Source organism: Parasteatoda tepidariorum, chromosome 7 (assembly GCF_043381705.1).
Source record: "Parasteatoda tepidariorum isolate YZ-2023 chromosome 7, CAS_Ptep_4.0, whole genome shotgun sequence".
NCBI lineage: Eukaryota > Metazoa > Arthropoda > Arachnida > Araneae > Theridiidae > Parasteatoda > Parasteatoda tepidariorum.
In genome coordinates, this window is record NC_092210.1 from 38,667,048 (window position 1) to 38,682,301 (window position 15,254).

General features: G+C 28.4%; 1 protein-coding gene across 1 annotated transcript in view; it reads right to left on the reverse strand.

Annotated features, from left to right (window-relative positions):
- Positions 1–9,144, reverse strand: part of LOC107455609 (protein sax-3) — a 146,848-nt gene extending 137,704 nt beyond the window's left edge. Inside the window, exon 1 of the mRNA XM_043055409.2 lies at positions 8,384–9,144. Coding sequence (XP_042911343.1) covers positions 8,384–8,435 — 52 coding nt within the window. The 5' untranslated portion in view covers positions 8,436–9,144. The remainder of the gene's footprint in view (positions 1–8,383) is intronic.
- Between the last annotated feature and the right edge of the window lie 6,110 nt (positions 9,145–15,254).

Genomic DNA, 15,254 nt, shown 5'->3' on the forward strand with positions numbered 1-15,254 from the left:
TAATGCTAGTTATTTGTTGTGAGAAAGTAGTACAGCACGTAGTGGAGCATTGGAATGAGTTTTCCTATCTTATTTCGCTACTAAAGTGGAAATAATTTTGATACTTCTGCTGCCTACTATGCTGCAATGTCCCCCAACTCATACTTCCGGTGGTTTATATGATTTAATTGCTGCCTGATTAATTTTAAATTGTAACTAAAATTCAATACACAAAAAACTTTGATAATATCTCGACCATCTCTTAAAAATTTCTTGAACTGAAATCAAAGGTTCTTCCGCACGGGTAATGTAGCGGGCAACAGCTAGATGACGAAAAAATTTGTTAAGATTATTAACAAATACGATTTTGAAGATTGTTAAGATTTGTTGTTATTGTTTAAAATTAATTAAAAAGCTAAGATTATAGGATGAGCTGAAGAATTAGAACATTCAATTACAATTGTGCTGAGCATTCGGCTTGGTAACCTTTGAAGGTTACCAAGCATTAGCCTGTACTAGATAATTTTTAAAGGTTGGTACTAGCTAGTTGCCAAAGATGGCTTGTTCATTATAATATACAACACTTATCTAAGAAAAACTCGTTGAAATATATAAATATTTTTGTTAAAAAGAATTTCAACAAATTAATGAATTAACTGATGAATTTATTTTGACTCTTAAAAAATTGTATCAAATCCAACTGAAAAAGTAAAGTGAACTGATACAGTGAAAGAAAATTTTACAAATCTTTCCTGAACCTGATTATGAAAAATACGTGTAAAAAAGTAAACATAAATACATTTGTTGACTTTATTTACTCCAGATAATGCGCTCGCTTTACCCAGGCAAAAGTAATAAAAAGTAATGTTTATTTTACCTGACTGCTGCTTGTTAACATTTCAATTTGGTACTAAAGTTGTGTTCTTTTTTTATGCTACATACCCTATTTTTTTTTCAGTATTTCGTTTGATTTTATGGAGTTGCTGAATATTTTATTGTGAAAAAAAATATTCCACGCTAAAAATATTTAGTTATATACATAAGTTAAGTTAAACATAAAAAGTAATATTATCTATTACTTTTTAAGTTTAACTTAAAAAGTAAATAAATAAAAATGAAGACCAAACATCTTATTAAAATTTCTATGAGAAAGTTAAGTTGTTACAGCTGTATTTAACTAATTTAAATGAGTGTGTGTGAAATACGATCAATTTAAAGAAAATGAAAATTGTAATTTTATTTATCGTTATGTTTTAACAAATCATATTGTTTATATTGTTTATAAACATTCTAACTGTTTCTCATTTACAGCCTGCAAATAAGTTTATATTTTTATTTTCTAAAAACAAAAAAATTTTTGTGCATAGATAATTTGTAAAGAAATAATCTTGCAGTATTTTGCATGTGTCTTTTATTTCCTAATTTTGTCTTTCTTACTTATTTCTTCACTAAAAAATTTTTAAAAGCAAATTTACTTTCATAAAAAAATTATTTTTACTTTTAAGATATTTAAAATGTATGTTCCGAGATTTCTTTAAAATTAAATGTTTCGCTTTTTTAAAGTCTTAATTAAACTAATTTAATAATTATAGCTAGAGTGAAATGTATGAATATGTACTAGAACTAGACTACGCGTATTATGAAAAGCATGCTTTACCTCTACAAGCAGTCGATTGTAATTAACGTGTTACTTAAGCGCCTGATGAAGGGAGGCTTTTACTTCTTAAACGCTTAGATTCATATTTCAGTGTGTAATGTCTTTAAATTTAATTGGTATTGGTGATTAAGAAACCTTACACGAATTCTGAAACCTCTTAAATATTAAAATGTAAATAATATTTGCACTAAAAGTCAATAATATTTTTTTTTTTTAAAAAATGTGAGCAAGTAAGCTAAACATAGAAATAAAAATATTTGAGAGTAGTAAAACAATCGAGTATATAAGTTAATTCAAAGAAATAATAAACTTTTAATTTTTTAATTTCCTCAAACACTTCCGCTGAAGGTGTGTGCTGCACTTTTAGCATTGAAAAAAATTTCAGTATTTAAAGCGACAAATGTTAGTTAAATTTTTTTTAAAAATTTTTTATCATGTGAATTACAATCTTAATGTGCTTAGTTAAAAAATGCTTGAGGCATTCAAATAGATGCTAAGAATATAAATGTTCGATATAGAAAATACAAACGACGCAAGAAAGGCGAAACGAATGATTATTAAATTTGTTTTTCAAGCAAAAAGTCTTAAAAAAGTATCCACATATTAATATGGAAAGGAAATTCTGGTGGAATTACCTTACTGTACAGTAATAAAATTTCCAGTAAAAAAACAACAACATAATTTTAGTTAATACTGTCGAAGTATATAAAGCAGTTAATTAAGTATTTTTTTCATTTATACGGCAAATATAATCCAGAAATTCTGGTTCTCAAAATAAAAGTTCTTATCGTCACACATTTAGTCAAAATACAAAATTGAATAGTAAATTTCTCCGAATAAAAGCTTTTTATGTCGTTGTCTTAAGTATAATAATAAAATTAATAGATTTTACCACATTTATTAACAAAAAACATTATAATAAAACCACATTTTATGATTAATTTTACCAAAAGTTATCAAAAATGCACTTGGGTAAAATTTACCATGCTTTTCAGTGTTCCCATAGAACTAGAAAAATTATTTTAAATTTTACCACATCCTGTCAGTTTTAAGCTCACTTTTTTTTCTCTTTGTATGTTTAGTTCATAGATTGACTTTTTCGAAATTAAAATCAATAATAACAAACGCATTAAGTTATATTTTAATTCATAATAATTTATGCAGATATAATAATCTATAAAAGTTCTAATATTCAAATATTTAAATATAAATTCATCTTCAAAAATACCAACCTAAATCTCAGATACATAAAAACAATTATTTAAAAGCATTAGCGCTCAAAATCTATTATTAGGTACGTAAAAGGAATAAAAATATTACATTTTGATGATATAAATGTAAAATCTCATCAATATAAAAAATACATATAGAGTCCATTCGTAACATTAATTATCAATACCGTTGAAATTTTTTTCCTCAAAAACTAGGATAAATATCACAGGAAGCATAAAAATGAACTCTAAAAATATAACATTGATATAGCAAATGCAAATTCATATTATAAAAAGCTTAGATCTGTATCTTAAGATGCATAACAAGGCATCGTTTATGCTTAGTAAAAAGTATTTTATAAATGTTAATGGGTAAAAGTATAAGCATTCAAATTATAACATGCTAACCATATTAATTTTTTATTCATATATAAATACATTTTAAGGTTATATGCATTTCAGAATGTGGCGAAAATTCGATGATCTCTGCTTTGATCATGGAAGAATTTACCATGAAACTGTGCTTTTTTTGCGTTAAAAATGAAACCAATTTATTTTTGTTTCAAGAGAAAAATCAATTATTAATTTAAAATTCAACAGGGAAGGTAAATTACTAAAATATTTTTAAACCCTCTTTAAAACATGCACCACAAAAATAGAGATAATTCAGTTGTCAAATAAAAAAAAGAATATTTACGAAAACATTTATTTTGCAATCCAAGCTCGTCACCCAGGATAAAATTGATAACACTTCCTTCACCTATTATTCACTCTCAGAAAAATCGCTTCAATGTTAAACTATAATGCCAGTATTTTGAACCATGGTGTAGTTCAAATTTCCTCAAATTTTTATGCGGTAATAAATTAAACTCTACACTGTGAAAATTGTATACTCAAATATCAGGAAACTCTTTTAGTTTTTGACGAAACCGTTTCTTGGTATACGCCCGAGGGAATTTTTCGTCAAATGGACGAAATAACTATCTTCACTTTTTCGAGGTAACAAATTTCGTGAAAATTAAAGAGATATTTGGTCATTTTATTTTTTACCGAAAATAAAAATAAAAAATAAAAATAAACTTGTGGTGCTAAAGTATCTAACTTTTCTAACTGTCATTTTATCATGGGCACTATATAGGCCCACCAGTGTCGCCGTAATATCATAAGAAAGACATATGGAACCGACAGGTAAATTGCAAATATGCCAGAAGTGAGATTCGAGCCAGGGATCTTCTGGGAAAGAGACCAACTCCTTGACCATCATAGAGGTTGTTTGGCTTTTCTCTTTACTTTATTTTTGATTATCTAGTTTTCATTCCAGTTTCGTAATCTTAGTTAATGATCTCCAATGGTGCATTTCATCATATATTTAGAATTCGCGCTTTGTCACAAATCATATGATTTCGTGACGAAATTATTGTCAAAATTAACGGCTCAAGGATTGCTGAATCGTCAAAAGTGAGAGCTTTATTCCTGAGAGTGATATCTCCGCTCAAGTTGATTCATAGTTTGGAATAAGCAAAAGTAAAAAGTGTGATAAATATGGGGACCATCTTTAGCCCTCAAAACTGCTAGCACCCGCCGTGACATTGATTCCACAAGGTGCTGTTAGGTAGTCTGAGGTATATGGTACCAAGCCCTTACCAACTGGTCCTGCAATTACCTCACATTGAGAGGGGGTAGCGTGGCAGCACGAATTTGATTTTCCACGTAGGACCACAAATACTCTATTGGATTAAGGTCAGGTGAATTTGGGGGCCAAGACATGACTTGAAAGTCACTAGAATGTTCCTCGACGATTCGGCCCTTATGACATGGTGCATTATCCTGTTGGTAAACACCATCCCCCACAGGAAAAACTGTTGCCATGAATGGGTGAACCTGGTCTGCAACTATGTTCAAGTAGCTTACAGACGTCAGGGATTGTTCTATGAGGATTATGGGTCCTAATGTGCCCCATGAAAACATTGTTCCTGGGCGAGAAACCATGAAAACCTGGGCGAGCCCATTGTTATAGATGGAGGGTGGTCATAATGTAATGGCTCTTCGNATCCCTAAAATTCCCCGGATTCTACTGGATTTTTTCCTATCCATAACGGTGACGTGAATGTCACCGTTGAGGTCGAAAGTAGATAGTGGTCACATTAATGTGACTGGACTGTGTATATATATATATGTGTGTGTGTGTATATATATATATATATATATATATATATATATATATATATATATATACGCTATTTCTCGAAAAAGACAAGCTCTTTCACCAGCTATCTAGTCAACAATTTAAATTTTCTATTGCCATTTCACAAAGGATCGAAAAGAAATCCAACTAATTAGTGCAGCTAATTAGTTGGATTTCTAATTCCCTAACCAACTAATTATTAGAAAGTAACTAAGTTTTTATTTCTATAAAAATACAGAAGAGATTTTAAGTAAATATTTAATGTTTAGCAAACTACTCAACATTACTTATTATTACTTATGACAACCTAAATAACGAATCTGTATAAATACTTAAATTATAACTGATTACTTAAGACAAACTAACAAAACGAAGAAGTATAGTTTTGCCAATAGATAGAGAAATATCAGAGTTTATAATGCCACACAAGAGAATATATAGATTATGAATCATTGCAGCATGAAAACTTAAACATTGCATTAAAAACTAAATCGAAAATTGTTTTTTAAAAAAAGGAAGAAGGAAGGTAAGGAAAAACGTTCTATACATCGACAAAAATTTTATCAGTAGAATTTTAATCAATTGCTAGAATATGGAATTAAGTCAAATTGCGTTATTTTTTAAGGACTGTAAATGCAAAGAATGAGATTCAAGTCTTTCTATTGGTTGAATCCTGAGCAACAGACAAACATAAAGGTAGGAGGGAGTGAAATGCATAAGCTTATGATTTATTAGAGATGATTTACATTAGTGTTTGCTCATATTCTTTCTCCCCAACCGAGGGTGCATAATATTTATATTTAATGCAATGCGTAAGTTCAATATGCTAAGCAAAGTCATGGCAATTACATATGTAGAATATGCGTGAACTCAATTACTCGTTTATTTCGAGAAAAAGAAAAAATGTACTACTCAAAGAATATCGATTTCAAAAAGTATAAAATTACTTTTAAAAAACATTTATGTAGAAATACATTGCATCAATCAATATTAACGTTGAATTTCTGCATTTTTTACACAAAATTGCTATCTGATGTATAGTGGTTCCATTTAAATTTACAGCACAACAATGCAAATTTTTAAGAACACTCTGAAATTGCAGTATTCCGTCCGACTATAATTATTTAAATGGCCATATATTTAAGGAACTTGCTGTAATGTAATAAGTCATATCTTTTCTAAAAGAGAAATTTTATTTTCAAACAATTTTTGTATTTTTTCCCGATAGATACGTTAAAAATTTCGAGAGTTTTAACCAACTGGCAACACAAAAATTAGAGCATTTTATTGCTTTCAGGGAAATCACGACGTTTTTTGTTAATGCTTTTCTGAATAATTTTAAAATGTGGCATATCATTATATTGACAGAAACACTTCAAGTAATTACTTTAGATGAATTTAATAAATATAAATAAATTCAGTAATATATCAAATGTGTTTAATTTAAAAAAAAACATTATCTTGAACAGCAGAAATAAAAAATAAATTGAGAAGCTAAGACTAAGGTAAAAATAATTAATTGGTGTGATTGTGAGATGAAATAAAAAAAGTAACTTCAATGCTAGTAATAATTGCAAACAAATTTAATGAAATTTTTTAGTCTATCTATTTTAAGGAGTATTTTTATTAAGTTAAACAACCTATATATTTAGATATTTTTATAATAATTCAATTTTTTGATTATGTATATACATATGTGACAATTAACGTTGAAAGATAAGAGAAAATTTCAAAGAAAACTTAAGAATATAAAATTATTTGCGAGTACATAAAACCTATAAAGAAAGAAAAGTAGAAAGAAAACAGAGAAGAAAAATAAAAAGGGAAAAAAATAAATAAAAGAAACGAAACAACATATTAAAATTTCCAAAATGTAAGAAAAAATAAGGCAATAACCGCAAAAATAGTGTTTTCTAATATTCTACTAATATAATAAAAGCAAAATATATCAATATAATGTAGTGTGAGAAGGTGCAAAGGGAGAAAAAAGGAAGAAACCGATTCAGAAAGAAATTTTATCAAGTAAAAATTGGAAAAATTAAAGAAAATCATAATAAAAAGAAAAAACAGAAATTCTTACATAGTAACGAATAAAGGCAGAATGGGAAATGGGAGAAGGGCAGAATGGGAAAAGCTACTGAGGAAGGCCCAGGCCCACAAAGGGCTGTCATGCCAATGCTGCTGATGATGATGATGACGAACGAATAAAGCCAGAAGGGATAACGGATGTCATCTACTTATGAAAAACTTTCAAAAATAATCTAGAAAAATTTTCATAAAGTTGCCAGAGTGCACAATATGAAATTAAGACATAAATAGAAAGTAGTGGGATATATTTTTTTAAATGGTTCTATACTGAAATTGAAAACCGCATTCGATTTGTAAGTTTGATTTAAAAAAAATTCCGCCATGGATTTTTTCGAATTGGATTTGCACATGGCTAAGATATCAATCTAGGTTACTAAAAGATTTGTGTATAAGCATATTCTTTTATTAATTTTTTAATACAGAATTAAATCAATGATTTTAAATAGAATTTAATTACATTTGTTGCATACACGTTGTTTTTAATCAAATTTGGCAAAACGTGTCTATTAGCTTTTTGGGCAATTAAATAATACTACATATTCTCCTAATTTTATATATTTGATTAAAAATTGTTTAAAATTTAATGTTTTCAGAGACATATGAATTCCATGTAATTAGTTTATTTATAAAAAACCTAAAATCATTCTTTTTACAGCATTTGTCAATAATGCATATATTTTATTTCCTTTTTAATACGTCAATAGAAAAAAGTTAAAATGAACATTATCGTCATGATTACGAAACAATAGTAATTTAGTAATTCCTCGGAAGAGATATTATCTATTATCTAACAAAATTAGATTATTTGGAAACTTAAAGATAATTAAATTACCAATAAGTCTAAGAATAAAAATGATACTTAGAATATAAATAGTGCAAAATAAGTTAGAGAGAAGCATCGAAAAATACAATAGTACATACCTTTGAATGAAAGAATCAACAATTTTTATTATATTCTTATTATTTATAATTTTTTGGTATGATTCATAATATATACATCTGTTCTTATTTTTGTCGGCAGATTTTCCCCGTGTTTATAGGGAGAATAAAGTTCTTTTAAATAATTTTTTAAAAAATTTCTAAATATTTTCTAATTACTAATTCATTTTATATATATATATNTCGATATATATAAAATAATCACATTCATAATAGTTTTCGCTCATTTTTTTTTAAATGCTACGCGAGTATAAACGTATTAGCTTTATCATAAAAATTCCCAAAAGGATTGAAAAAAATATTTGAATAACGAAAAATCTATACCTCTTGATTGTAGAATGCATCCTAGGCAAATCCAAGCCAAAAACAACATCATTTCTTTATTTTAGTTCATTTCCTCCAATGTTCTCCAGCATCTTTTAAGCGTCATCTTTAATCCCAACACAAACAGTAAAAGTAAACATAACTGCCTGATTCACAGCCGCTGACCAACAAGAAAAATTTAAATTTCTTTTACAACACATATGTTCCACTTATAATGAACTACTATTTTACTAACTTTTAATAAGTTCTAACTTCTAAATATCACATAAATCACAACAATAAGATGAATTCACAACAAACAAGTGCTTCTGTAACGCTGCTCATGGCTTACTTAAGTATGTATCATGACTTGTCTTTAATGAATTTCAGAAAAATCGCATTTAGAATGTGTTTTTAAATTTTTTTTATCAATATTTGTATGTAAGCAGTAATAAAGAATCTCAATCACACCATTTCTCTTTTAATTCCATATTGTTTCTTCTTTAATTTTAAAATATATCCGGCTTTCTTAATCTAACATCTTAAGAAAGATAAAAGAAATTTATTTCTAGTACCAACTTTGATCTATGAACCATAGCAATCACTGGGCCAATGAATTGTTTACAGTTAAATTTAGTATCATCGTTTCGTCTATCGACAGCGTCCAATGACAGCCAATCTTTCCTGCCAAAGATGTGTACATTCCCTGTAGTTTCGTCTACCCATCCAGGAGCATTTTCCTTCTTTGCTGGAGATCTATTGTAACCTCAATTAGGGTTGCCATTCAAGATCTCTTCACGAATCATCGCCAAGAATTGGCGACCTATAAACATTGGCGAATAAATTCACCTTTTTTTCCTCGATCTGCACCCCACCCTATCTTTGAAATTCCAATCTTCTCAGAAATGGGGAGAATGGCTATACATACACCTTACAGAGTGTACTGGTGCGAATAAAAATTAATGATTCGAAAAAACAGAAAAGCTTTAGAAAATTCGTTGCTCGTGGTTTTGAATTTAAGCTGCCGAAAGTGGATGGTGGGGGTGGTTGAAGGAACAATTATTTAACTTGTTTCTTCATCGAAACAAGGATTTAATAAGATATAAAATTAAGCAGTTCTACTTTAATCGATACGGAGAAGAGATGGGGATCCCTGAAAGAGACTTAGGACAGGGGTGTGACATGTTACATGAATATTAATTAAGAAATCGGTTATCTACGATGCATATGAAATAAGTAAATTTTAAATGTAGAGTAATTATTTCCTCGTCGAATTCTTGGAGACAGGAAATTATAAAATGCCATCAATCTCAAAGTGACATTGTCTTTACTTTCATAATCTAATGCATCCTTTCGTATATTTTACCATCATGAAAAATGATGAATTATAACATTAATTTTAAATAAAGATTCGTTTGAGAACGTTCGGGAAACATGCCATGAACATCCTACAGAAGTATTATAACGAGGTCTTTGATTATTTAAATATAAATTTAATCTATCAAGTCTGTTTGACAAAAGCTTAATTGATTACAGTAAAGAGGAAGTTTTCTAAGATTGAAAGTTAATCGGAAAATCTGTGACAGCTGGCCTCTTTGAATTTTGATTTTTTTTTCCTGTAAACTGTTTACTGTTTATTTTTTAATGTGCTTTTAATTAGCTATTTCTTTTTAAATTTTGCTAAAATACAGAACTAGTTGCATGAAAAGATTTTTGAAAGAATTTGTGAATAACTCTTCTTTTTTAACTTACATTTTTAATATTTTTAATATCCTTTTTGAAATATATATAAAAAAAATCGGATTTATAAATTTAATTGATTTGCTATTACTATCCAAACTTCAATTTGTAATTAATTTCATACTAATACAACTCATATTTAGTAAATTTTTAGATTTTGAAACGAAATGTTTCATCGCATATCTTAAAATTAATTGCCAAAATAAAATTTTCCAAATGTCATGTGGACAAACTTATTAAAATCCATTTCGATAATTTATTTATCCATTTTTATAATTATTAATATGAAATTGTCTTAATCTTCCATATGGAATTTTCTTTTTTAAAACCTTCATATATTTATTGAAATTGTAAAACTTATTACAATACCGATCAAACCAGGAAAATGTAATTTTTTTTATTACCAACTTATTCAAACTTGAGTTTAATGCATTTTATGAATTAAATTAAATAAATGTAACTTTTTTTTATTTATACGGAGAAAAAATTCATGTATAATAAGCACATTAATAGATTAATAAAAAAGAACAATTTATGGTTAATAAAACTAAATTTTACACTATTTAAATCATTCATTCGTTAATTTTTCCGTTCATATGGTTTAATGGGAATTCTGGTTTTTACAATTATGGTTCTTATTACCACATATTTAGTAAAAAATACAAAACTGAAAAGTAACTTGAATCGAATAAAGGACTTTGATGCCATGCTCTAAGGTATCATGATAAAGTTACCAAGCTTTACCACATTTACCAAGTTTAATCACTCATAAAACCATATTTTAGTGTTAATTTTACCGAAATCATAATAGTGCTATTCTGTACTAATTATCAAGAGTTTCGATTTTTTCATTGAGCCAGAAACTCAGTAAATTTTACCATATTCTGATAGTTTTGACCATATTTTTTTTCAAGGTACTTGGCAGGTTTTGACATTCAACCTCATATCATACATTATGAACTCACTACAGTACCTATACTTCTCGAACTTAAATACCTATACTTTGAGACAGGAAGAAAGTTAAATAAACAATATTACGAAATCAGTAAACAATATATAAACAACTATTCAACAACACTACGAAATAGGGCACAAAACTGAATACCGTATAAAATTAAACACAATAAAAAAAAAAGTCGGAAATGAAAATTCATTTTATTTATATTTATTATCTATTACGCTTCCTGTTTTCTTTAGGTTATTAAATTAATCGAAACAGGTATTAAGAGGTTCATCCAATCGAAATGAGGATGAAGTGTATTTAGTAACATTTGACATGCTGCTATGGCTCGCGGATTACTCGTGATTATCAAAATTTACCTCAACCAAGTAATTTATTATGTATCTTTCGGGGGCTATTATCACAGTTCCGAAATTAAATATTTGTATGTTTAATATCTATTAAAACAAAACCTATCGTCACAATAACAGTAGGACTATTTACTAAAATTAATCGCAATGTTTCTCTGCCTTGTTGGAAACTCCACAGAAAAAAAAGAGTTTAATAGCAGTTTATTTAATTGTTATTTTATCATATTCAACTAAAATAGCCAAACAACTACAAAAAAATGATATTCATGCCGTTATCTTAGAGAAAAATCATTGACTCTTTTCATCTAATACGGTTAAACGACCAGAATTTTTTCCGCGACAACTAGACTCGCAACAAATGAGAATGAGGAAAACGTTCTTTGAAAACTTGAAGTTAAGCCATTTGATAATGATTGCGAGCTCATTTTTTTTATTTTCTTTCATCGGATGCGCATTAGTTTTATAAGTGTGTGGTGAACACTTTATAAAACCGCTTAGTTCCTTGCAACTGGGTCGATAGGGCAAATCTGTCAATCTCATGACCAGCTAAACGGGGTTTCAAACCCCAGCATTGAAACCACAATATTTCCTCAATCCCTCCAACTCATGAAAAATTTTCAGTGTTTTACACTCCTCAATTAGTGGCCCCGGAAAAATCGTCATTACGAAATACGACACTCTCATTTCCACAATGATGGCAGTACCTCTTAACACGAAAAAAAATTCAAATTAATTTTCCCACGGTACACTACTAGATAAAATAATTAAGCCACATTCCAAGGTTCACTTAAATAAATACAGCTCAACTCCAACCTAACTCCAATGTTACCTCATACTTATAACGCTATGCTATGCTTTATGTATTTTACCTCCTTTAATTCAAAAATCGTTTACTTTATATTGATAGAAATATCTTTCAAAAGCCTAAATTTATGGAAATTAAAAGCTGAATTTCAGAATACTTAAGAAATACTAATTCGTCGACATCACGCCATTGACGTTTATCATTTATTTTCCCTAAACTAACGAATAGAATTAATTAAATATCAAAAAACCTGCAATAAGTACTTTCTTTTATTGAATTGAGCTGAAAGTAAACAAATCTCACGAGAAGTAGCTTTCAAATATTTGAAATAAAATAAAAAACAATTATTTTACTGTTTGATTTATATCAATGGCTAATTCTAAACCAATGAGAAAATTTAATTTTCAAACATCTCTCCCGAATCATCTAATTGAAATTTTTGTGCAATTTTTAGGATGATCCTTAAACATACCATAACTGTCCAAATTTTGTGATGCCAGCTCAAACTCTAATTAAAATAAACTTTAACCGAATCGTAGTTTTATTCCACTAAAATTACCGTTTTTTTCTAAATTTTTCTTTTTAAAACATTTACACTTTTTAAAGCATTTCATTAGGTAACATTCTGTAATATGTTACCATAATTATAAATTGGAATAAAATAAGTGTTTTGCTGAAAGAAATATTTTTCGTCAAAAAGAATGTAAAATTTGTTTCCGATGTACAAAAACCGTAACACTGATTTCACATGTGTCTCACCACAACCTCCAACGGATTTTTCTAATGATTAACTTATTTACAGTCTGATACTAAGCCTTTTTCTTTTCAATCTTCAATTAAAAACAAAACTATTTATCTAAGAAATGTTCTTTTGATCTACAAGCATTAGAAATAGTTTGTAATCGAAGGATTTAGCAGAGTAAACATTTTTAAATAAACAACCAATGTAACAAATCAAGCCATTGTACCTTTTAGAAAAAGGAATAATTCTACTTTTTCCTTTTAGAAGAAGTACTAAAAAGTAGATCAGAAATCCGAAATCGCCAAAAAAAAAACAGAAACAAAATCTGGCAACAAGAAAGAATGTGGTACTTTCTGTCTCGCTATCTTTCTTTCCAAACGATTTTACCGACGAACAATTTCGAGAGCTGAGATTGTTCTTTAAGCATTCTGATTAGTGTGTTGGCCAGTTCTAGAAAAGTAACCACCTGAAGCCATTTATTTATTACCCACTTCGGTCACAAATCTTACGATCGTACTCAAATGTCAAATGGAAAGTTGTGTTGAAGACTTTCAGATTCCATTGTTTTTCGTTTTTGTTTAGATATAACCATAAAGCCTTTAAGCTTGTTTTTTATATATATTTTTTTAAATAATAATTTCAATTCAATAAAAAATTATTATGAAAAGAAATATACAGGTGTATTATAGCTATTATTTTATATGTTTATATTTTCCCTCAGTGAGGAAAAAAATATGGTAAAAACTACCAGAATTAGTAAAATTTATCGTGTTTCTGACTGTATGGGAACACCAAAAAGTACAATAATTTTTACCGAAGTTCTTTGGTAATGATTTTGGTAAAATTAGCAATAAATTATTGTTTTGTAATATGCTCTTAAATTTAGTAAATATGATAAAATTCTGTCATTGAGCCGTGGTGCTTAGGGGATAGAGCACTCGCCTCCCAATAAGGTGAAGGTTCGAATCCTAACGATGGCTAGTCGATACGAATTCTGTACTCAGCTCGCACTGACCACAGGGCTGACGAAAAATATCCTCATGAGGCTAACCGTGGGAGGTTTACGAGGTTTTCCTCTCCATGTAACGCAAATGTGGGTTAGTTCCATCAAAAAGTCCTCTACGCAAGCAAACTTTTTCCCAATACTTCATCCTTGTCTCCCAAAAATGGGTTCAAAATTACAAGGCTAGAGATTTGATAACTGATAGTCGTAAACTCAAAATTAAGTCGGCAGATCAACAATGGTTACAATTTTATCATTATAACTTAGAGCCTGGCATAGAAACTATTTATTTGATTAAATTTGCTTTTCTGTTACGGAAACCGCTACCATATGAATGATTTAAATACCTTATATTTTGGTTTCATTAACAGAATTATGGGGTTTTTTTAACAGAAATTTCGTTATTTTACTAGTTTTTTTTTATCCGTTTCAAAATCAGATTTCAAATAAAAATATTATGCTCAAATGTATCTTCATTTGTAACAGTTATAATAAAAGTGTACAAATTATTTAATATATGCGTTACAAATTATAAATTATGTTTACTTATACAAAACTACAAAATTTCATAGAATTCGTGAATGCGCAAGCGTTGAAACCGATTAATTTAAAAGCTCTGGGCTACAAAAAACTTTACTCCCTCGGAATATACTTAAATTGTCAAAAGCAAGTGCATCAGTCTATCGGATTTTTTAACCATCTAAATTAACCCCCTATAAACTAGTATCCTTACTTAGGCTATTCTGCTCATCATTCCAAGACAAAAATGCTTCCTAAAATCAGGTATCTATGGAAAGTCGGAAAGCCTATATCACTAGGGGGATGATAAAGCATGGTACTCTCTTGAGACTTTATCATGAGAGAAATGGATTGGTAATAATTACTTAGGACACTCAAATACGAGAGCAATATTTATATGATTTGATCTTGTTTTTCTTGCTAATATTTCGTCATTCAAATATATTGATTTTGATTTGTAAGTGACTCATATTTTACAATTTTTGGATTAAAATTCTTGATCCCCATTTATTCCACTCACTAATCACTGTAATTGTGTTGTTGTTTTTTTCTTCTTAAAAATCGATATTTTTTTAAAGAAAATATCATTTTGTTTATAATGATTAAAATTTTATGCAAAAACATTTTGTTAATATGATCGTAACAAAATGAATGATTTCATGAATTTGAAAAATAATCAGCTGTAGTTTAACAGCAAAATTTCAACTTAAAAATATTGAATGTGTAGCACAATAAGATAAATAAATAAGAAATAACTTTACTCTATTATTAT